General features: G+C 44.3%; 1 protein-coding gene across 2 annotated transcripts in view; it reads left to right on the top strand.

Moving 5' to 3' along the window:
- Positions 1 to 15,839, top strand: part of LOC129855677 (serine/threonine-protein kinase TAO2-like) — a 33,869-nt gene extending 18,030 nt beyond the window's left edge. The window contains exons 16-20 of one of the 2 annotated variants that reach the window (XM_055923588.1): positions 1,232 to 1,435; positions 9,832 to 10,071; positions 10,880 to 11,101; positions 11,462 to 11,644; positions 11,812 to 15,839. In XM_055923588.1, the coding sequence (XP_055779563.1) occupies positions 1,232 to 1,435; positions 9,832 to 10,071; positions 10,880 to 11,101; positions 11,462 to 11,644; positions 11,812 to 12,732 (1,770 nt within the window). In that variant the 3' untranslated portion in view covers positions 12,733 to 15,839. The remainder of the gene's footprint in view (positions 1 to 1,231; positions 1,436 to 9,831; positions 10,072 to 10,879; positions 11,102 to 11,461; positions 11,645 to 11,811) is intronic. The other variant, XM_055923589.1, reaches the window with a different exon arrangement.
- Positions 15,840 to 24,181: the final 8,342 nt, after the last annotated feature.

Genomic DNA, 24,181 nt, shown 5'->3' on the forward strand with positions numbered 1-24,181 from the left:
CTGTCACATTCTAACCCAGGGTTCCCCAACTGGTGGCGCACAGGCCAAATTTTATTTGGGCCCTCTAATTTTTCTGAGCAAAATATAAAACAAATGTATTTTTTCTTCTTTCACATAAGACTGTAAAAACACCAGGAAATCAGCTCCAGGTTCTACATTTTTTGATTTAGAAATCTGTTCCCAAGTAGTCCAACGCATAAGAGAAACAAGTCATCATATACAAATGTAAGCAAGATTCTAAATTATTACGTTTTAATCAAACATTGTATCTGTTTGGGCTTCTTGCGGTTAATTTGCAGTCTACAAATCATTTGTTCCGGTCCCCCTGACCATCCGTTCAAGAAAAGATCGGGACGTGGCTGAATCTAGTTGATGATCTCTACTCTAAATCTTCCCCATGTGTTGTTTCTACTAGGAACTGAATGAGAACCAGTCGACCGTTAAGAGGGAGAAGCAAGGGTGGCTGGTGTCAGCCTTTAACTAGGGGTGTGAACTTCTAAATGAAATTGGGATCCTTAAAGTAAAAATTCTAAAACTTTGTTTTTTTCCCCCTCCTACAAATGTTTAATCACCGTGCAGCTGGCTCGTCTGCTCTTTGTCTTCGCTAATGATGCAAATGTGTGTTCGGTCTCTTCCCCTAGCCTATTCATTGATAGGCCCTGCTCTACTGAAGTTGATTTAGTGCAAAAAATTGCGAGATACAGCTTTTGATTGCCGATAGATAGAACCGTGCACTAGGCCTGACTCCGTCTGTCTGGTGGCCGACCTGCCTATACTGTGCCGCTCTCCCTCCGTTCCTTGCTAGCCTGCTATGGAAGATGCAGGCAGCTTGAGATAATTTGATTGACAGTTCTGATCACCAAGTGATGGACGTTAGTTCCGCTTCAATAGCAGCATTCCTTTACAGACAAGTAAAATGCCTGTTCAGTGGCACCTCGAAATGATCTCCAGAGAAGGTTTTTATGTCTGCATTTTAAAAAGCCTTAGTGTACCCTTAGACAGACAAACATGCAATAGCCGTGGCACTTTCAAGGGTATATGACTGGGGTGCATGTAACTTAATTGCCCGGCCCTATTGTTCATACATGCGTATTAGGACCATTACTCTGCATTGTGAATTGCCGTGGAATTTTGAGCCATTTGTCACGTCCCTACCCTTTTAACCCTTCCCCCTGTGTTGTGATGAGTTGATGGTGTCACCCTCTAACCCTTCCCCTTGTGTTTCTACTAGGAACTGAATGAGAACCAGTCGACCCCTAAGAGGGAGAAGCAGGAATGGCTGGTGCGTCAGAAGGAGTGTCTACAGCAGCTGCAGGCAGAGGAGGAGGCGGGGCTGCTGAGGAGACAGAGGCAGTACTACGAGCTGCAGTGTCGCCAGTACAAGAGGAAGATGCTGCTGGCCCGACACAACCTGGAACAAGACCTACTCAGAGAGGTATAGCAGGCCTATGGTAGTACCTATAGTATAGGTATATTACTGGGGGAGATTGACCTGCTCAGAGGTCTTGTCCACCAGCCGGCTCTCTCTCTCTGTCAAACCATCTGGTTTCACAACGCCTCAGATCTGAACTTAAATCAAGTTGAATGGAAGCTTATGGCAGGAGCGGCGAAAACAGCCGCCGCTTTTAATTGGCAGATTTGTCCATCACCATATAGCATATCCCTTAGAACCTCCCCCCAACATTATCAACTTCAAGCATAAGTTATTTAAACATAGTGAGTTTGGGAAAATCTGAAAGTTCGCATCTTAAAAATGTTTTTTACATAAACTTTATATGCCTCAAATCAGAATCAATTGGGCTTCCCAAAACTAATATGGCTAATGTGATAAAACATTTATTTTGATAGGCAATTTTGCAATTTTTCAAAGTCACATCTAATTCAACTGTTGCCTCGATTTAGTTGTGTGATTCGCCATATTTTCATATTGTCATTCCATCCTTCTCTCATCCCAGGATTTACGGTATTACTGCCTTATTACACAAGGGGGTGCCAAAAAACACAAAGCCCATTGGGTGTCTACTAGAATGCTAACAAATAACAAAATTTGTACAAGTAATAGCACATTTCCATAGAGGCTGCTTGCTAAATATGCTAATGAGCGCAAATAACAATTTATTTCAAAGACAGGAAATCCAGGTCATAAAGTTATACATGAATAGGTATGAGCTACATACATACATACATACATACAGTGCCTTTGGAAAGTATTCAGACCCGTTGACTTTTTCCACATTTTGTTATTCAAAAATGTATTAAATTGTTTGAGGAAAAACAATCTACACACAATACCCCATAATGACAAAGCAAAAACATTTTTTTTGGCTAAAAACTGAAATATCATATTTGCATAATTATTCAGACCCTTTACTCAGTACTTTGTTGAAGAACCTTTGGCAGTGATTACAGCCTTGAATTTTCTTGGGTATGACACTACAAGCTTGGCACACCTGTATTTGGGGTGTGAAAGATGTTCGATTGGGTTTAAGTCCGTGCTCTGGCTGGGCCTCTCAAGGACATTGAGACTTGTCCCGAAGCCACTCCTGCTTTGTTTTGACTGTGTGCTTAGGGTTTTTGTCCTGTTAGAAGGTGAACCTTCACCCCAGACTGAGGTCCTGAGCACTCTGGAGCGGGTTTTCATCAAGGATCTCTGTACTTTGCTTTGTTCATCTTTGCCTCAATCTTGACTCGTCTCCTAGTCCCTACCGCTGAAAACCATCCCCACAGCATGATGCTGCCACCACCATGCTTCACTGTAGGGATGGTGCCAGGTTTCCTCCAGACATCACGCTTGGCATTCAGGCCAAAGAGCTCAATCTTGGTTTCATCAGACCAGAGAATTTTGTTTCTCATGGTCTAAGTCTTTAGGTGCCTTTGGCAAACTCCAAGCGGGCTGTCATGTGCCTTTTTATTGAGGAGTGGCTTCTGTCTGGCCACTCACCATAAAGGCCTGATTGGTGGAGTGCTGCAGAGATGGTTGTTCTTCTGGAAGTTTCTCCCATCTTCACAGAGGAACACTAGGGCTCTTCCATTTTAAGAATGATGGAGGCCGCTGTGTTTTGGGTGATTTTCAATGCTGCAGAAATGTTTTGGTACACTTCCCCAGATCTGTGCCTCAACACAATCCTGTCTCAAAGCTCTACGGACAATTCCTTTGAGCTCCTGGCTTGGTTTTTGCACTGACATGCACTGTCAATTGTGGGACCTTTTATATATTTGTGCCTTTCCAAATCATGTCCAGTCAATTGAATTTACCACAGGTGGACTCCAATCAAGTTGTAGAAACATCTCAAGGATGATCAATGGAAACAGGATGCACCTCAGCTAAATTGAGTCTCATAACAAAGGGTCTGAATATTTATATAAATAAGGTATTTCTGTTTTTGTTTTTTAACATTTTGAAACCTGTATTCACTTTACCAATATGGGGTATTGTGTGTAGATTGCTGAGGAAATAGTTTTATTTAATCCATTTTAGAATAAAGCATAACATAACGTAACATAACAAAATGTGGGAAAAGTCAAGGGGTCTGAATACTTTCCGAAGGCAACAGTATGTAATATATTTTCAATAACTACAAATATATTTTCACCTGTTTGAAACGAGTGTAAAAAATCGAAAGTAAAAGACGCAAAAACAAAACTTAATAACGGAAGCATAGAAATGGCACACAGAACAGATCTACCACTTCTAGAACTTACTTTCAATTAGAATGACAGAACAATAACTCACATTTCCATGTGAATTTGGTCAGGCACCCAAGAAGTGACATATTGTAACTTTAAATAAAAACAGAGAGAGGCTAACTTTAGGCTGCTAGGGTTATTCAATGTCTGCTTTTTTTACCCTCTACTAATAGGTGCCCTTCTTTGCGAGGCATTGGAAAAACTCTGGTTGAATCTGTGTTTGAAATTCACTGCTCGACTGACGGACCTTACAGATATTTGTTTGTGTGGGGTACAGAGATGAGGTAGTCATTCAAACATCATGTTAAATAAACACTATTATTGCACACAGTGAGTGCATGCGACTTATTTTTTACCCCTGAGCTTGTTTAGGCTTGCCATAAAAGGGGTTAAATACCAAAAGCGTATTCAGTGTTCTAACAGTACTTAGAGGTAACTTCATTGCTACAGACCAGCGCAAGAGGGAGTTAGAGCACTGATTATGCTTTTGGGTCCTACTGTGTCTCTGACAGTGAATGGGCGACATAAACCTAAATAGAAACGGATAATTGGGGGGGGTGGACCGCCACACTGGGTAGCACAGAGGAACACTTTAAGGGGCATTGCACTAATAATGGCGTTGACTAGGGAAACGTTCCCGCTGTTCTTAGTGCCAGTCTGCACGTTCAAACTAAAACAATGTAACTAATAATGGCATCTTTATGTTTTCGTTAATAAAATGATGATAATAGTCTTCAAAATGCAGATGTTGATTTAGTTATGGATCCATAATTAATTACTAGGGGAATATTATCACTGAATTACAGAAATATTTTAACAAAGTTGTCTAATGAAGGTAAACAAATTGTAGTTTACTGGAAAATAGTCTTTCAAACACACACGGTCACGTTGTACAGCGCCATTATGGCTATTTGCAGGTAGCTGGACAATAGACTTGCCTAGAAGGTGGGTAGGGGGAGAAATCTATCGTCAAATTAATTTCTTAGTTAGGTTGGCTGTATCACAACCGGCCATGATCGGTTGGAATTTCAGTTTAATCGACCAGAAAAGACAAAACAAGTAATACAAAAAAAAAAATATATTATTATTATTTATCACATCCGACCGTGATTGGGAGTCCCATAGGGCGGCACACAATTGGCCCAGCGTTTCTCTCCCTCTAAAAACAGAAATAAATGTTTTGTCCTTTACAAATATTATTTTGGCCTTTTTATTCTGATTTTTTGAAAACGAAATAACCCCAAATATCGTTATATTATCAAGTTGATTGCACAGTCATATAGTGGCACCTACATAAAGCTGAGTGACTCACTCATTCATGGCTTTGGATCAAAAGTACCAACATTCTTTCTGTCTTTTAATAAAGAAATGTTTTTGTTATGCTGACCTGGACACCATGTACAGTATTATAATAGCCCATTATGGGCTATTAGCAGGACAGTATACCTTTACCAACGCTTCTCTGTATTTTGATACTTTGTGGATGGGGCCTCCCCAGTGGCGCAGCTGTCTGTAAAATGCAAAATGCATTGCTACAGATAACCACCGGGAGACCCATGGGGCGGCTTTTGGTTTTAATTTAGAATTCTCCAATCCTCTATACAGTTGAAGTCGGAAGTTTACATACACTTATGTTGAAATCATTAACTCGTTTTTCAACCACTCCACAAATTTCTTGTTAAAAAACTATAGTTTTGGCAAGTCGTTTAGGACATCTACTGTGTGCATGACACAAGTGATTTTTCCAACAATTTTTTACAGACTGATTATTTCACTTATAATTCACAGTATCCAAATTCCAGTGGGTCAGAAGTTTACATACACTAAGTTGACTGTGCCTTTAAACAGCTTGGAAAATTCCAGAAAATGATGTCATGGCTTTAGAAGCTTCTGATAGGCTAATAGACATCATTTGAGTCAATTGGAGGTGTACCTGTGGATGTATTTCAAACTCAGTGCCTCTTTGCTTGACATCATGGGAAAATCAAAAGAAATCAGCCAAGACCTAATAAAAAAATATTGTAGATCTCCACAAGTCTGGTTCATCCTTGGGAGCAATTTCCAAACGCCTGAAAGTATCACGTTCATCTGTATGAACAATAGTACGCAAGTATAAACACCATGGGACCACGCAGCCGTCATACCGCTTAGGAAGGAGACGCGTTCTGTCTTCTAGAGATGAATGTACTTTGGTGTGAAAAGTGCAAATCAATCCCAGCAATCCCCTTACAAAACCTGACTCAGTTACACCAGCTCTGTCAGGAGGAATGGGCCAAAATTCACCCAACTTATTGTGGGAAGCTTGTGGAAGGCTACCTGAAATGTTTGACCCAAGTTAAACAATTTAAAGGCAATGCTACCAAAATTCTAATTGAGTGTATGTCAACTTCTGACCCACTGGGAATGTGATGAATGAAATAAAAGTTGAAATAAATCATTCTCTCTACTATTATTCTGACATTTCACATTCTTAAATTAAAGTGGTCATCCTAACTGACTTAAGACAGGGAATACTTAGTTGGATTAAATGTCAGGAATTGAGAAACTGAGTTTTTAAAGGTGTATGTAAACTTCTGACTTCAACTGTATGTCATTTTTGGAGGAGAGTCAGGTCATATTTTCGATATACTGTAGGCCTGCCGGAGGCGACATGTCTCATTAGTGTTGAGTATTGTACTGTTAATACAGGTGAAGGTCTTATTTATTTAAAGGGCATATTGAAGTTAGAAGAAATAGGATTTGAAGCAAAAGCCTACAACAACTATTTTAGTTTTGCGCTGCTCTGAGACAAAGAAAGGGACTGGTGTTGATAAATCAATGAGATTTTTATTTTCACTGGATCTCCGTTTAGGAATTGATTAGACTAGAATTAAAAAATATGGGTGCGGAAATGTTAAGCTCTTTATTTAACTAGGCAAGTCAGTTAAGAACAACCTCTTATTTACAAGCCTACTCCCTCCCTGTCGGGAAATTGAACCCCGGTCTCCCACGTGCTCGCACGACACAGGGTTTCTTTAGCTAAATAGCCAGGTACTGTAGCCTACTCCGACCGTCACGTTGTACAGCTCCATATTTTCCGTTCCATCCTAACGTAACCAGAGGGTTTTTCATTTTTCTTGAAATAAAACCACCGCAAGATTTATTCAAATCAGTCCCATATACTATGTTCTTACAAAAAGCATTTTAAATTGTCTTGTACAGCCATTATTGAAGACTATATAAAATCAATCAAATGTATTTATAAAGCCCTTCTAAAATCAGCTGATGTCACAAAATGCTGTACAGAAACCCAGCCTAAAACCCCAAACAGCAAGCAATGCAGGTGTAGAAGCACAGTGGCTAGGACAAACTCCCATGAAAGGCCAGAACCTAGGAAGAAACCTAGAGGAACCAGGCTATGAGGGGTGGCCAGTCCTCTTCTGGCTGGAGATTATAACACAACATGGCCAAGATGTTCAAATGTTCATAGATGACCAGCAGGGTCAAGTAATAATAATCACAGTGGTTGTAGAGGGTGCAACAGGTCAGCACCTCAGGAGTGAATGTCAGTTGGTTTTTCATAGCCGATCATTCAGAGTATCTCTACCACTCCTGCTGTCTCTAGAGAGTTGAAAACAGCAGGTCTGGGACAGGTAGCACGTCTGGTGAACAGGTCAGGGTTCCATAGCCGCAAGCTGAACAGTTGAAACTGGAGCAGCAGCACGACCAGGTAGTCGTACCGCAAGGAGTCATCAGGCCTCCGAGAGAGAATTAAAGATGCCCTCTGGTGGTAAAACTAGCACTAATAGTACCAGTGGTTGCCATAGAATTCTGCGGCACCACGCAAGCTGTGCTGCAGTACGCTGCAACTTTTAAAGGATGAACCACTGTACACAATCCATGTCTCAAGGCAATTGTCTAAATACGTATGCACGTGCATGCATCCATGCACACCACACACACACTACCGTTCAAAAGTTTGGGGTCATTTAGAAATGTCCTTGTTTTTGAAAGAAAAGCAAATAAAGTATCAGTTTTAAAATAACATCAAATTGATCAGAAATACAGTGTAGACATTGTTAATGTTGTAAATGACTATTATAGCTGGAAACTGCAGATTTTTTTAATGGAATATCTACATAGGCATACAGCAACCATCACTCCTGTGTTCCAATGGCACATTGTGTTAGCTAATCCAAGTTTATTATTTTAAAAGGCTAATTGATCATTAGAAAACCCTTTTGCAATTATGTTAGCACAGCTGAAAACTGTTCTGATTAAATAAGCAATTAAACTGGCCCTCTTTAGATTAGTTGAGTGTCTTTTTCAGCATTCTTGGGTTCGATTACGGGCTCCAAATGACCAGAAACAAGTAACTTCTGAAACTCGTCAGTCTATTCTTGTTCTTAGAAATGAAGACTATTCCATGCTAGAAATTGCCAAGAAACTGAAGATCTCGTACAACGCTGTGTACAACTCCTTTCACAGAACTGCGCAAACTGTCTCTAACCAGAATAGAAAGAGGAGTGGGAGACCCCGGTGCACAACTGAGCAAGAGGACAAGTACATTCGAGTGTCTAGTTTGAGAAACCAATGCCTCACAAGTCCTCAACTGGCAGCTTAATTAAATAGTACCCGCAGAACACCAGTCTCAACGGCAACCGTGAAGTGGCGACTCCGGGATGCTGGCCTTCTAGGCAGTTGCAAAGAAAAGCCATAGCTCAGAGTGGCCAATAAAAGTAAAGATTAAGATGGGCAAAAGAACAGACACTGGACAGAGGAACTCTGCCTAGATGGCCAGCATCCCGGAGTCGCCTCTTCACTGTTGACGTTGAGACTGGTGTCATTGGAACACAGGAGTGATGGTTGCTGATAATGGAATTAATTTGTGGAATTCCTTTCCTTAATGCGTTTGAGCCCATCCCTATTTGGTAAAATACCAAGTCCATATTATGCAAGAACAGCTTAAATAAGCAAAGACAAACTACAGTCCATCATTACTTTAAGACATGAAGGTCAATCAATCCAGAAAATGTCAAGAACTTTGAAAGCGTCTTCAAGTGCAGTCGCAAAAACCATCAAGCGCTATGATGAAACCAGCTCTCATGAGGGCCGCCACAGGAAAGGAAGACCCAGAGTTACCTCTGCTGCAGAGGATAAGTTAATTAGTGTTACCAGCCTCAGAAATTGCAGCCCAAATAAATGCTTCAGAGTTCAAGTAACAGATCCATCTCAACATCAACTGTTCAGAGGAGACTACGTGAATCAGGCCTTCATGGTCGAATTGCTGCAAAGAAACCACTACAAGGACACCAATAAGAAAAGACTTGCTTTTGCCAAGAAACACGAGCAATGGATATTAGACCGGTGGAAATCTCTCCTTTTGGTCTGAGTCCAAATTTGAGATATTTGGTTCCAAACGCCATGTCTTTGTGAGACGCAAAGTAGGTGAACAGATCTCCGCAATTGTGGTTCCCACCGTGAAGCATGGATAAGGAGATTATGGTGTGGGTGTGCTTTGCTGGTGACAGTCAGTGATTTATTTAGAATTCAAGACGCACTTAACCAGCATGGCTACCACAGCATTATGCAGCAATACGCCATCCCATCTGGTTTTGGCTTAGTCCCACTATCATTTGTTTCTCAACAGGACAATGAACCAACACACCTCCAGGCTGTGTAAGTCCCATCTGACCAAGAAGGAGAGTGATGGAGTGCTGCATCAGATGACCTGGCCTCCACAATCATCCAACCTCAACCCAATTGAGATGGTTTGGGATGAGTTGGACCTCAGAGTAAAGGAAAAGCAGCCAACAAGTGCTCAACTTATGTGGGAACTCCTTCAAGATTGTTGGGAAACCATTCCAGGTGAAGCTGGTTGAGTGCCAAGTGTGCTAAAACATTTTTTTGGTCACTACATGATTCCATGTGTGCATAATTATGTCTTCACTATTATTCTACAATGTAGAAAATAGTAAAAATGAAGAAATTAACTTGAATGAGTAGGTGTCAACTTTTTTGACGTGTGTGTTACATAGACAAGCTACTTAATTGTATTGTGATCACTTATTTGACACGTTTCCTACCTTCTCTCATTCCCTCTCCCTCTCTCCATCTTTCTTCCTATACCTGTTTTTATTTTTCTCCTTCCCCCCTCCCCCCCAGGACCTGAACAAGAAGCAGACCCAGAGGGACCTGGAGTGTGCCATGCTGCTGAGGCACCACGAGTCCACCCAGGAGCTGGAGTTCCGTCAGCTGGGGGCGGTGCAGCGTACGCGGGCTGACCTGATCCGCACGCAGCACCAGACGGAGCTCACCAACCAGATGGAGTACAACAAGAGGAGGGAGCAGGAGCTCCGGCAGAAACACACCGTGGAGGTCCGCCAGCAGCCCAAGAGCCTCAAGGTAAGGCTCCTCCTCCCTCACTCCCCCTCTCTCCTTTCTTCCCTCACGTCCGCCCCTCCTTTCTTCCCTCACGTCCGCCCCTCCTTTCTTCCCTCACGTCCGCCCCTCCTTTCTTCCCTCACGTCCGCCCCTCTTTTCTTCCCTCACGTCCGCCCCTCCTTTCTTCCCTCACGTCCGCCCCTTCTTTCTTCCCTCACGTCCGCCCCTCCTTTCTTCCCTCACGTCCGCCCCTCCTTTCTTCCCTCACGTCCGCCCCTCCTTTCTTCCCTCACGTCCGCCCCTCCTTTCTTCCCTCACGTCCGCCCCTCCTTTCTTCCCTCTCTCCCTTCCCGCCCCCGCCCCTCACTCCCCCTCTCCCGCCCCTCACTCTCCCTTCCTTCACTCTCACTCTCCCTCACTCTCCCTCACTCTCCCCCGTCCCTCACTCTCCCCCGTCCCTCACTCTCCCCCGTCCCTCACTCTCCCCCGTCCCTCACTCTCCCCCGTCCCTCACTCTCCCCCGTCCCTCACTCTCCCCCGTCCCTCACTCTCCCCTCTTCCCTCACTCTCCCCCCGTCCCTCACTCTCCCCCCGTCCCTCACTCTCCCCCCGTCCCTCACTCTCCCCTCTTCCCTCACTCTCCCCTCACTCTCCCCTCTTCCCTCACTCTCCCCTCTTCCCTCACTCTCCCCTCTTCCCTCACTCTCCCCTCTTCCCTCACTCTCCCCTCTTCCCTCACTCTCCCCTCTTCCCTCACTCTCCCCTCTTCCCTCACTCTCCCCTCTTCCCTCACTCTCCCCTCTTCCCTCACCCTCTCACTTCTTCCCAGTCCAAGGAGCTCCAGATCAAGCGTCAGTTCCAGGACACTTGTAAGATCCAGACACGTCAGTACAAGGCCCTGAGGAACCACCTGTTGGAGAGCACTCCCAAGGCCGACCACAAGGCGGTGCTCAAGAGGCTGAAGGAGGAGCAGACCAGGAAACTGGCCATCCTGGCCGAGCAGTACGACCACTCTATCAACGACATGCTGTCCACACAGGCTGTGAGTAAGGCAAGGACCCTACCGTGCACCTCTCCTACACCTGACAATTACGAAGACGTTATACTACAGAACAACTACACACACACACACACACACACACACGCTGAGAGACAACCCACACAAAGACACGCACACACTGCAGATCACACCCACTACACAACTACATATTAAACCAGCTACACCAAAAATGTATACCAACATATTTCAGTTCATCAAACACCTACAACGTCCATGCTAAGCTCTAGAACTACTAAAATTACAAATTAGGACTACAAATACCACATTTTGAGTGGTAGACTTCCCCAAACTGTCCATTTAGACCAGGGTGTGCTCTACTGACGTCCAGCCCTCCCCCTCTTCCTTCTTTAGTTGCGATTGGATGAGACCCAGGAAGCAGAGTACCAGGTGCTGCGGATGCAGCTGCAGCAGGAGTTGGAGCTGCTGAACGCTTACCAGAGCAAGATCAAGATCCACACAGACTCCCAGCATGAGAGAGAGGCCAATGACCTGGAGCAAAGGGTGTCCATCCGCAGGGCCCTGCTGGAACAGCGGGTGAGAGATGGGTGGAGGGGTGTCTGAAGGGATTGTGTGTGTTGGGGGGGGGTTACGTGTGCGCAAGAGAATATGTACAATATACATGACACCAAAAAGGATAGGCCACTTAAAAATGTATTGGGACACAACCAGTTTGTATTCTTATTGCATCCCCCCTCTCTTAGATTGAGGAAGAGATGCTGTCTCTGCAGAACGAGCGTTCAGAGCGTATACGTACTCTACTGGAGCGCCAGGCTCGGGAGATCGAGGCTTTTGACTCGGAGAGCATGCGTCTTGGCTTCAGCAACATGGCGCTGACTGGCATCCCCGCCGAGGCCTTCAACCAGGGCTACCCCAGCCCCTCCTCTGGCCCCGGGGGCTGGCCCTCCCGCCCTGTTCCTCGCTCCGGGAGCCACTGGAGCCATGGTGTGCAGAACTCGGTGGTACCCCCTTCGTGGCGTAGCCAGAACAGCTGCAGCGGTGGAGGAGGGTTCAGCCGTGCCGAGTCGATCACTTCGTCTCACGGCCTGGGGAGGGATAGTGAGATGAACATGAGTGGTAGAGGCCACTCCTCCAACTCATCATCTTCCTCCTCATCCTCCCACCATCATCACCATCACCAGCAGCAGCAACAACACTACCTCCCCCAGCACCACCACCACCAGAGCACACCACACCTGTACCGAGAGAGCCGCGAGCGCGAGGACCGTGAGAGGGACAGGGAGAGAGAGTGGGGAGGTGGGGGGGGAGGAGGACACCACCACCACCACCACCACCATGGAGGAGGAGTTCATCACCACCACCTCTCCCAACACGCCTCAGCCCAGTCCCTCGCTCTCCTGCCACCTCCGCCTCCCCCACCACCCATCTCCCTCTACTCTTCCTCCCCGCCCTCCTCCTCCTCCTCCTCGTCTTCCCAGGGAGGGGGATACGGGGGTTTGGTGGCCAGGGGCCCCAGCCTGATGGCCCTGAGGAACAGCCCCCAGCCCCTGAGGAGGACGGCCTCAGGGGGGCCCGGCGGGGCAGGGGGGGGCGAGGGGGGTCTGAGCCGGAGCACCTCGGTCACCTCGCACATCTCCAATGGATCCCACCTCTCCTACTCTTAAAGGGGAAGGGCAACGATAGGCTCCACCCCTCAGTCTTAAAGGGGCGCGGTAAGAGAACAAACCAAGCCTGCCCCTTCTCTGAGGCTGCGTCTGAAACGACACCCTAACCCTCGTATTGGGAATAGGGTGTAGTTTGAGATATGCTATGCAGTGAGTAGTGTGTGTGTGTGTGTAGGCGGGCGGGCGGGGGGGTTGAATGTCCCTGCTCTCTCTTCTGCAAGAGTGTTTGTTCATGGAGGGGGTGGTGCTAACAGGTTTACCACCACAAAGGGTGGAGCCAAAGCAAGTCCACGGTTCCTATTGTTCAAGGGGATTGTTTTTATTGGAAGAGGTCATCTCTCACAAATTCAGGGGAGGGGTTTAGATGAGGGAGGGGGTGGGGCTATTAACAATATGGTCCGACTGGCCTGGCCACCAGTAGAGGTCAGTTGAGCAGACTAGCTGCTTAGAGTAGACAGACACCATAGAGTATTATGTCTGCACAGGCAGATGGAAGGGATACAAGTGGGAGGAAAGGGGAGTTTTAACAGCAATTTCTCTGCTGACATCAAACTGAGAGAAATGAATGGATGTGGCGATACTGCTCTATTTGAAAGAGGGTGCTATAAAATACAATGTAAACTATGTAAATAACGCAGAAACTAACATGTGAAGCATACTAGTTAATGATGGGTCATATACTGTCCATTTGTGGTGAAGCAAGGAGCTGAACCTCGGGAGGCAACTACAGAAAGTTGGGTTTTTTTGGTAATAGGATTTTCAAATTGATGACAAATGTAACACTGCCATCCGGTGGCTCGGCTGACCCAAGACAACTCTGCCACTGCCGAGCAATAATTTCCCTGTGAACATTCTGAAAGTGGGTGTGTGGGTACAGCGCTGAATGCTCGCTTAGTTTTTTCACGCTTGACCCATTCCTGGACACACAGCCTGGTAGGTGTGTGTAATGTACATGTGCATAAAGCAGTTATTACAGTTCAATGCATGAAAGTGATGTACAGAAAGCATTTGTATTCATACATGTTTATAGAAATGCATATAAGTATATAATACCTGTCAGAAGTTTGACAGTAAAATTGGAGATTGTTCACTGTTCAACATCTTTGTCCTACATTGTACTTAGTGTACATAAAAGCACTAACTCTGAAACGCTGGTAGAGTAATAATAATGATACTTTTGCCATGTGAATAGAAATTGGAAAATAGTTTTGAGGGAAAATAGATATGTTTGCTATTATTATTGTTATTATTACTACTAGAGCAGTTGTAATGTTTGTTGTACACACTAATTTTGTTTAAAGAAAACATTTTTTTAAATGTTTTAATTGCCAATTTTGACCACTAGGTGGGGAGTAAGAGCAATGTTACTGTTATGGAGCGCTATGGGGGGGGATTCATTGTTTTTATTATTTTTTAAAGAGAAGAAAAAACACTACCTTTGCCCAAGCATTCCCTCTGGTCTCAGGGTCGGAGTCTACTGGGCAGTGCATTGCCACAAAAGGTTGTAGTGTTATAGAACCAGTATTAAATGTGGACGGGGCCGTTCATGTTTTTAGCTGTATGTGTCAATATATTGAACTCTAGATCTACCATAGTGTCTCCTAAAGTCAGCCTCTGTAATCCAGCACGTTTTGTGCCATATTGTACCTCTCTTCTTGTGGTTCATGTTGATACGGACCAGCCAAGCTTGTTGATTGTACACTACATTACTTATCCTATACACTACTACACCCCACCAAAAAGACTCTGAATTTGTTGGTTTAATTTATTTGGTCTTTAAAAATATATAAACAGCCAAAAAAAGGAAGTGCATACATTATAAATAACTTAGAATATGAATATTACATTGTCGTTTCTTAACTTCCAGAAAGGAAGGCGGGAGTTCTTTCTGGATAGAATTGGATTGAGGCTAAGTGTCGCCACTTATGCTTTCACCTTACCACTCATCAGTAGTCAAGTAAAAGAAAGGAATGAGCCATTTTTAAAGTATTCTAACCGAGCCCATGTGTAGAAGAATCATCTACCATTGGCTCCTAAACTCACACTGCCAACTCTGAACAGCACCAACATTACAACAAAATGGTGGGGTGGGAAACATTGGTTCACCAGTGATGCATTTCGATACTCTAACCTCTAAGTTACCTCGACACGTCTGGGGTCGTTTACTTCAGTTTACACGTTGTTCACGACGGAACATGCTGGATTCGTTTTCAGAGGCTGTGATTTTTAGACTAGCGCATGAAGACCGAGCTGATGGGACAATGTGATGTCGCTGTCCATATGTAGTGCTGATGTACGCTTAGGGGTGGGTCTCAATAGTCAAAAGTAGTTCATTTTCCTTGTTTCATCCCCTTTTACCGGGCATATAGGAAACACAGCACAGGTGAAAGGACTTTGGTGGAAATTCACTTTAACCTGTCCTTTCACATCTTTGCAAACGGAGAGATGAGGGAGGGACTCATAAGACTATTGAGATACAACTCAGTTGGTGGGGCGGGGATGAGCGAGAATCTGATAGAAAGAGGAGTGGATGTGTGTGGTGGGATATAGAACTGTTGTACAGGGAGGCCAAGTTACGTTCAGGTTCAATACAAAGTGGAGCGGCGGTCTGCTACAGAATTTGTTGTACAGAAACACAAGTCATTTTGAAAAATAAAAAAAGGTAAAGTGACTTCCTGATGCTGTCTTCATTTGTACCTACTTGGTTGGATTGTGTGTCAGTTCAAAGGAATGCCCACAAACTACATTAGTTGGTGTAACTAACCATGAAAGATGTAAGGTAAAGATGACATTTTGTGCATCCTTTTTAAAAGGAAATTCACTTGGGGAAAACCACTCCAGGGCCCGTAGAGGTGCTGATCTAGAATCAAGTCCTCCCTGTCCATGTAATCTTATTTGTTATGATCGAAGAGGTGTAACTGATCCTAGATCAGCACTCCTATAAGATATTTGAGAGTTGATAGTGGAGTTTGTTTGCAGGGATTGATGTTTGTACTCATTTGTGTGCCTTTGCGTGCTAGGCTAATTACACTGAACAAAAATACAAACGCAACATGTAAAGTGTTGGTTTCATGAGGTGAAATAAACAATCCCAGAAATGTTCCAGACGCACAAAAAAAGCTTCTCTCATTTTATGCACACATTTGTTCACATCTCTATTAGTGAGCATTTCTCCTTTGCCAAGATAATCCATCCACCTGACAGGTGTGGCATATCAAGGTGGTTAAACGACATGATCATTACACAGGTGCACCATGTGCTGTGGACAATAAAAGGCAACTTTAAAATGTGCAGTTTTGTCATACACCACAATGCCACAGATGTCTCAAGTTGAGGGAGCGTGCAATTGGCATGCTGACTGAAGGAATTTCCACCAGAGCTGTTGCCAGACAATTCAATGTTCATTTCTCTACCATACAGTACATTCAAAAAGTATTCAGGCCTCCTGACTTTTTCCACATTTTGTTAAATTACAGCTTTATTCTACAATGGACAAAATAAAAATCCTCATCTATCTACACATAAAAGCCCATAATGACAAAGTGAAAACAGGTTAAAAAAAATAATCATACTACCGTTCAAAAGTTTGGGGTCTCTTAGAAATTCACATTTTTTGTCCGTTTAAAATTACATCAAATTGATCAGAAATGCAGTGTAAACATTGACAATGTTGAAAATGACTATTGTAGCTGGAAACGGCAGATTTTTCTTTATGGAATATCTACATAGGCGTACAGAGGCCCATTATCAGCAACCATCACTCCTGTGTTCCAATGGCACATTGTGTTAGCTAATCCAAGTTTATTATTTTAAAAGGCTAATTGATCATTAGAAAACCCTTTTGCAATTATGTTAGCACAGCTGAAAACCGTTCTGATTTAAAGAAGCAATAAAACTGGCCTTTAGACTAGTTGAGTATCTGGAGCATTAGCATTTTTGGGTTTGATTACAGGCTCAAAATGGCCAGAAACAAAGACTTTCTTCTGAAACTTGTCAGACTATTCTTGTTTTGAGAAATGAAGGCTATTCAATGTGAGAAATTGGCAAGAAACTGAAGATCTCGTACAACGCTGTGTACTACTCCCTTCACAGAACAGCGCAAACTGTCTCTAACCAGAATAGAAAGATTGGGAGGTCCCGGTGCACAACTGTGCAAGAGGACAAGTACATTAGTGTCTAGTTTGAGAAACAGACGCCTCACAAGGCCTCAACTGGCAGCTTCATTAAATAGTACCCGCAAAACACCAGTCTCAACGTCAACAGCAAAGAGGCGACTCCAGGATGCTGGCTTTCTAGGCAGAGTTCCTGTCCAGTGTCTGTGTTCTTTTGCCCATCTTAATCTTTTTTTTTATAGGCCGGTCTAAGATATGGCTTTTTCTTTGCAACTCTGCTTAGAAGGCCATCATCCCGGAGTCACCTCTTCACTGTTGACGTTGAGACTGGTGTCAACTCCCCAAATGCAGGTGTGCCAAGCTTGTAGCTTCATACCCAAGAAGAATCTAGGCTGTAATCTCTGCTAATTGTGTTTCAACAAAGTACTGAGTAAAGGGTCTGAATACTTACGTAAATGTGATTTTTCTGTTTTTTATTTTTAATACACTTGCAAACATTTCTAAAAATCTGTTTTTGCTTTGTTATTGTGTGTAGATTAATGAGGGGGAAAATAAAGCTGTAACAAAAAAATGTGGAAAAAGTCAAGGGGTCTGAATACTTTCCAAATGCACTGTAAGCTGTCTCCAATGTCATTTTAGAGAATTTGGTAATACATCCAACCAGCCTTGCAACCGCAGACTACAAGTAACCACACCAGCCCAGGACCTCCACCTCCTCCTTATTGGCTGGGCCTAGCTGCCAAGTGGGTGGGCAAATGCCCTCCAAGGCCCACCCATGGCTGCACCCCTGCCCAGTCATGTGAAATCCATACATTAGGGCCTAATGGATTTATTTAAATTGACTGATATCCTTATATGAATTAACTCAGTAAAATCTTTGAAATGGTTGCATGTTGTGTTTATTATTTTGTTCAGTAGATCTGACATCAAACTTTAACGTAGCCAAGGAGTGTTGAATATAAAATTCAATTTCAAGTTTGGTCCCTATTCAGTTTGAAATGTCAAACAGGCAAAATGTTTTACTGAACTAAACGAACTTCACCGAAATGTTGGTATCCAGCAGTGGAGACTTGAGGGGAGGAATGCTCATAATAATGGCCGGAATGGAATGGTATCAACAAACAAAAGAATGGGGGGGGGGGGGGGGGGGGTCCTGGGGTTCATGTGTTTGATATCATTCCATTCACTCTATTCCCGCCATTACACTCCATTTCAGCCATTATGAGCCGTCCTCCTCAGCAGCCTCCACTGGTATCCAGTTTAATGTATTGATCACTTCAACTAGGCTGGATGTGTTAATTCAAAGTATTATCACAAGTTATAACAATAATTCCAGTAAATGCATTATAATTGTGTAATATAGCTTTATAATTTCATCTTTGGTCTCTGTCTAGACATGGCTTCCTACAGCAGTCTGCTGTCTGAAGAGCAGTTCCAGTGCTCTATCTATGGACGTGTTCACTGAGCCAGTCACCACAACTTCTGCAAGACCTGCATCAGAAAGTACTGGGTTAGCAATTACATATGCCAGTGTCCACTGTGTAAAATTACTTTTGATAGGAGACCAGATCTGTGTTGATACTTTTATTTCAGGAAATCAGTTTAAGGGAAAGCTACCAGCAGCCCAGGCCAGCACCCTATTAAGTCTGGAGAAGTGGCCTGTGATGTCTGCACTGGGACAAAGCGCAAGGCACTTCTTTCTTTCCTGGTGTGTCTAACCTCTTTCTGTGAGACTCACCTGCAGCCTCAGCCCTGAAGAGAGACATGCTGATCGACCCCATGGAGAGCCTGGACGACAGGATGTGTAAGAAGCATGACAGACTCCTGGAGATGTTCTGTAGGCATATGTAAGTCAGTTCTGCACTGAGACACACTACAAGGCTCAACACACTGTCCCTCTAGGAAAAGTATGGAGAAAGGAGGGCTCAGCTGGAAGCACAGGTGCAGAAGATGATCCAGGAGCGACAGCTGAAGGTTGAGGAGCTCAAACACTCTGTAGAGCTCAGCAACAGAGACACAGAACTATAATGGCGCCGGAGAGGATGGCTGCCATTTTATTGGCTTTTAACAACCGTGCTATTTTGTTAGTTTTTTCACATTGTTTGTAACTTATTTTGTACATAATGTTGCTGCTACCGTCTCTTGACCGAAAAGAGCTTCTGGACATCAGAACAGCGATTACTCACCTTGAATTGGATTAAGAATTTTTCTTTAATGAGTCGAGAGGGATTTATTCCAGACACCTGAACAGGCCCTCATCCCCGTCATTCGCAGGAGAACGAGACGACGATTTCGCGGAAGGAGATCGGGGTGCCTTGTGAGGATCAGGCGACGAGTGGCTAATCTGCCTTTGCCATCCGTGCTATTAGCCAACGTACAATCGCTGGAAAATAAATTGGACGAACTAAAAGCAAGTATATCCTACCAACGGTACATTAAAAACTAATATCTTATGTTTCACAGAGTCGTGGCTGAACGATGACATGAATAACATACAGCTGGCGGGTTACACACTATCGGAAGGATAGAACAGCAGCCTCTGGTAATACAAGGGGTGGCGGCTATGTATATTTGTCAACAACAGCTGGTGCACGATATCTAAGCAAGTCTCAAGGTTTTGCTCGCCTGAGGTAGTCTCACGAAAAGCTGTAGACCACACTATCTACCGAGAGTTTTCATCTGTATTTTTCGTAGCTGTCTACATACCACCACAGACCGATGCTGGCACTAAGACCGCACTCAATGAGCTGTATACCGCCATAAGAAAACAGGAAAACGCTCATCCAGAGGAGGAGCTCCTAGTGGCCGGGGACTTTAATGCAGGGAAACTTAAATCCATTTGACCTCATTTCTATCAGCATGTTAAATGTGCAACCAAAGGGGAAAAAACACTAGGCCACCTTTACTCCACACGCAGACACATTCAAAGCTCTCCTCTGCCCTCCATTTGGCAAATCTGACCATAATTTTATCCTCCTGATTCCTGCTTACAAGCACAAATGAAAGCAGGAAGCACCAGTGACTCGGTCAATAAAAAAGTGATCAGATGAAGTAAATGCTAAACTACAGGACTGTTTTGCTAGCACAGACTGGAATATGTTCCGGTATTCTTTGGATGGCATTGAGGAGTATACCACATCAGTCACTGGCTTCATCAATAAGTGCATAGATGTCGTCGTCCCCACAGTGACTGTACGTACATACCCCAACCAGAAGCCATGGATTACAGGCAACATCCGCACTGAGCTAAAGGGTAGAGCTGCCGCTTTCAAGGAGGGGGACTCTAACCCGGAAGCTTATAAGAAATCCCGCTATGCCCTGCGACAAACCATCAAACAAGCAAAGAGTCAATACAGGCATAAGATCAAATCGTACCACACCGGCTCCGACGCTCGTTGGATGTGGTAGGGCTTGCAAACTATTATAGACTACAAAGGGAAGCACAGCCGAGAGCTGCCCAGTGACACGAGCCTACCAGACGAGCTAAATCACTTCTATGCTCACTTTGAGGCAAGTAACACTGAAACATGCATGAGAGCATCAGCTGTTCCAGACAACTGTGTGATCACGCTCGCTGCAGCCGATGTGAGCAAGACCTTTAAACAGGTCAACATTCACAAGGCCACAGAGCCAGACGGATTATCAGGTCGGGTACTCTGAGCATGTGCTGACCAACTGGCAAGTGTCTTCACTGACATTTTCAACCTTTGCCTGTCTGAGTCTGTAATACCAACATGTTTCAAGCAGACCACCAAAGTCCCTGTGCTCAAGAACACTAAGGTAACCTGCCTAAATGACTACCGATCCGTAGCACTCACATCTGTAGCCATGAAGTGCTTTGAAAGTCTGGTCATGGCTCACATCAACACCATTATCCCAGTAACCCTAGACCCACTCCAATTTGCATACCACCCCAACAGATTCACAGATGATGCAATCTCTATTGCACTCCACACCTGGACAAAGGGAACACCTATGTGAGAATACTATTCATTGACTACAGCTTAGCGTTCAACACCATAGTGCCCTCAAAGCTCATCACTAAGCTAAGGACCCTGGACCTAAACACCTCCCTCTGCAACTGGATCCTGGACTTCTTGACGGGCTCGCCCCCTTGTTCACTCACGACTGCACGGCCAGGCACGACTCCAACATCATCATTGTTTGCCGATGACACAACAATGGTAGGCCTGATCAACGACAAGACAGCCTATAGGGAGGAGGTCAGAGATCTGACCGTGTGGTGCAAGGACAACAACCTCTCCTTCAACGTGACAAAGGAGATGATTGTGGACTACAGGAAAAGGAGAACCGAGCATGCCCCCATTCTCATCAACGGGCTGTAGTGGAGCAGGTTGAAAGCTTCAAGCTCCTTGGTGTTCACATCACCAACAAACTATCATAGTCCAAGCACACCAACACAGTCGTGAAGAGGGCATGACACAACCTATTCCTCCTCAGGAGACTGGAAAGATTTGGCATGGGTCCTCAGATCCTCAAAAGGTTCTACAGCTGCACCATCGAGAGCATCCCGACGGGTTGCATCACTGCCTGGTATGGCAAATGCTTGGCCTCCGACCGCAAGGCACTACAGAAGGTAGTGCGTACGGCCCAGTACATCACCGGGGCCAAGCTTCCTGCCATCCAGGACCTTTATACCAGGCAGTGTCAGAGGAAGGCCCTAAACATTGGCAAAGACTCCAGACACGCAAGTCATAGACTCTCTGCTACCGCGTGGCAAGCGGTACCGGAGCGCCAAGTCTAGGTCCAAGATGCTTCTAAATAGCTTCTACCCCCAAGCCATAAGACTCCTGAACATCCAATCAAATGACTACCCAGACTATTTGCAACCTTTCGGTTACTAGTCCAACGCTCTAACCACTAGGCTACCCTGCCGCCCCTGCCGATGTATATTATCTATACATAGTCACTTTAATAATTCTACCACTTTAATAATTCTACCTACATGTACATATTTCCTCGGCTAACCGGTGCCCCTGCACATTGACTCTGTACCGGTACCCCCTGTATATTGCCTCGCAATTGTTATTTTCTTACTTTTTTTAAGGTATTTTCTTAACTGTATTGTTGATTAAGGGCTTGTAAGTAAGCATACACCTGTTTTGGGGAAATGTAATAAATACAATTTGATAGCAGATGGCGTGCAGGTCTTAACCGCTCTCGTGTGCTCCATTGAGAGAAGCCAGGCTAACTACATTTATAAAAGAGAACAAGAAAAGTGCAGAGAGGTAGACTAGAGTGTGTATCGAAGAGCTGAAGCAGGAAATCACTGAGCTACAGAGGAGACGCGCTGAACTGTAACAGTTCACACTGGGGACCACCTCCCACAGAACGTGCCATCCCTGCGCCCCCCCCCCCACACTCACCCAGGTCCAGGACTGGTCTGAGATCACCTGGCAGGTGTGGAATATCAAGAAGCTGGTTAAACAGCATGATCATTACACAGGTGCACCAGATGTCTCAAATTTTGAGGGAGCGTGCAATTGGCATGCCAACTGCAGGAATGTCCACCTGAGCTGTTGCCAGAGAAATGCAATGTTAATTTCTCTCTCCAATGTTGTTTTAGAGAATTTGTCAGTACGCCCAACTGGCCTCATAACCGCAGAACACATGTATGGCGTTGTGGCGGCGGGGTTATGGTATGGAGACGTTTAAACTATGGAAAAAGAACACAATTACAATTTAACTGCACAGAGATACCGTGACGAGATCCTGAGATCCATTGTCATGCCATTCATCCACCGCCATCAGTTCATGTTTCAGCATGATAATGCACGGCCCCATGTCGCGAGGATCTGTACACAATTCCTGGAATCGTCTCAGTGCTTTCACGGCCTGCATACTCACCAGACATGTTACCAATTGAGCATGTTTGGGATGCTCTGGGTCGACGTGCCTGACAGCATGTTCCAGTTCCCGCCAATATCCAGCAAATTCGCACAGCAGAACAGTATCAATTCGTCGGGGCATGGACTCTACAAAGTGACGAAAGGGTTCCACAGGGCTGCTGGTCCATGTTGACTCCAATGCTTCCCACTGTTGTGTCAAGTTGGCTGGATGTCCTTCAGATGGTGGACCCTTTATTCACACGGAAACTGTTGAGTGTGAAAAACCTAGCTGAGTTGCAGGTTTTGACACAAACCGGTGCACCTGGCACCTACTACCATACCCCGTTCAAAGGAACTTAAATATTTTCTCTTGCCCATTATTCACCCTCTGAATGGCACACATACACAATCCATGTCTCAAGGCTTAAAAATCCTTATATAACCTCTCCTGCCCTTCCTCTACACTGATTGAACTGGATTTAACAAGTGACATTTATAAGGTATCATAGCTTTCACCTGGTCAGTCTATGTCATGGAAAGAACAGTGTTCATATTGTTTTGTACACTCAGTGTACTTATCACAGAACCACCCAGAAATGAAGAGCGACACCAAGGCTGTCTTTTGGGGCTTTTATGTAGCTCTGCAATGATATGAAAAGACAGGACAGGAGTACATCAGTCTCCAATGCACAAGTTTTTCTTTCTCGCTCAGTGTTTTCAGGGACTGAGAAGAAAGGGGGCTACGAAATACATTCAATTAAATAAAAACAGAAGATGGTATCTTCCAGCTACTGTAGGAGCCTCCTAAACATCAATAAGCAGTACTAGTAGCGCAACGAATGAAAATATAAACCGAAAGTTAAGTTCATGGAGATCATAGCGATCTGATTCCACCTTCTGTCTGAACTGGGCTTGGGCCACTGACCATTAACCTGGATGTGTTCTGTTCTGCCTTGTGTACTGTTCCAGTAATTTAAAGTTTAATGGAATAACCATTGTAACTCTCCTACAATAGTAAAATTCGCAGCAGCATTCTTTTACAGACAGAGATGCAGATAGATTTTACTCCTATCTCTGGAACATTAGCCAACCTCAATGTGGTGCATTCTAGCCTTAACAATCTATTGAAAACAAAAACATTTTGGTTATTTTGATGTACAGTTGAAGTTGGAAGTTTACATACACTTAGGTTGGAGTCATTAACTAGTTTTTCAACCACTCCACAAATTTCTTGTTAACAAACTATAGTTTTGGCAAGTCGGTTAGGACATCTCTGTGCATGACAAGTAATTTTTCCAAAAATAGTTTACAGACAGATAATTTCACTTATAATTCACTGTATCACAATTCCAGTGGGTCAGAAGTTTACATACACTAAGTTGACTGTGCCTTTAAACAGCTTAGAAAATTCCAGAAAATGATGTAATGGCTTTAGAAGCTTCTGATACGCTAATCATTTGAGTCAATTGGAGGTGTACCTGTGGATGT

Source organism: Salvelinus fontinalis, chromosome 5 (genome assembly GCF_029448725.1).
Source record: "Salvelinus fontinalis isolate EN_2023a chromosome 5, ASM2944872v1, whole genome shotgun sequence".
NCBI classification, from domain to species: Eukaryota; Metazoa; Chordata; class Actinopteri; order Salmoniformes; family Salmonidae; genus Salvelinus; species Salvelinus fontinalis.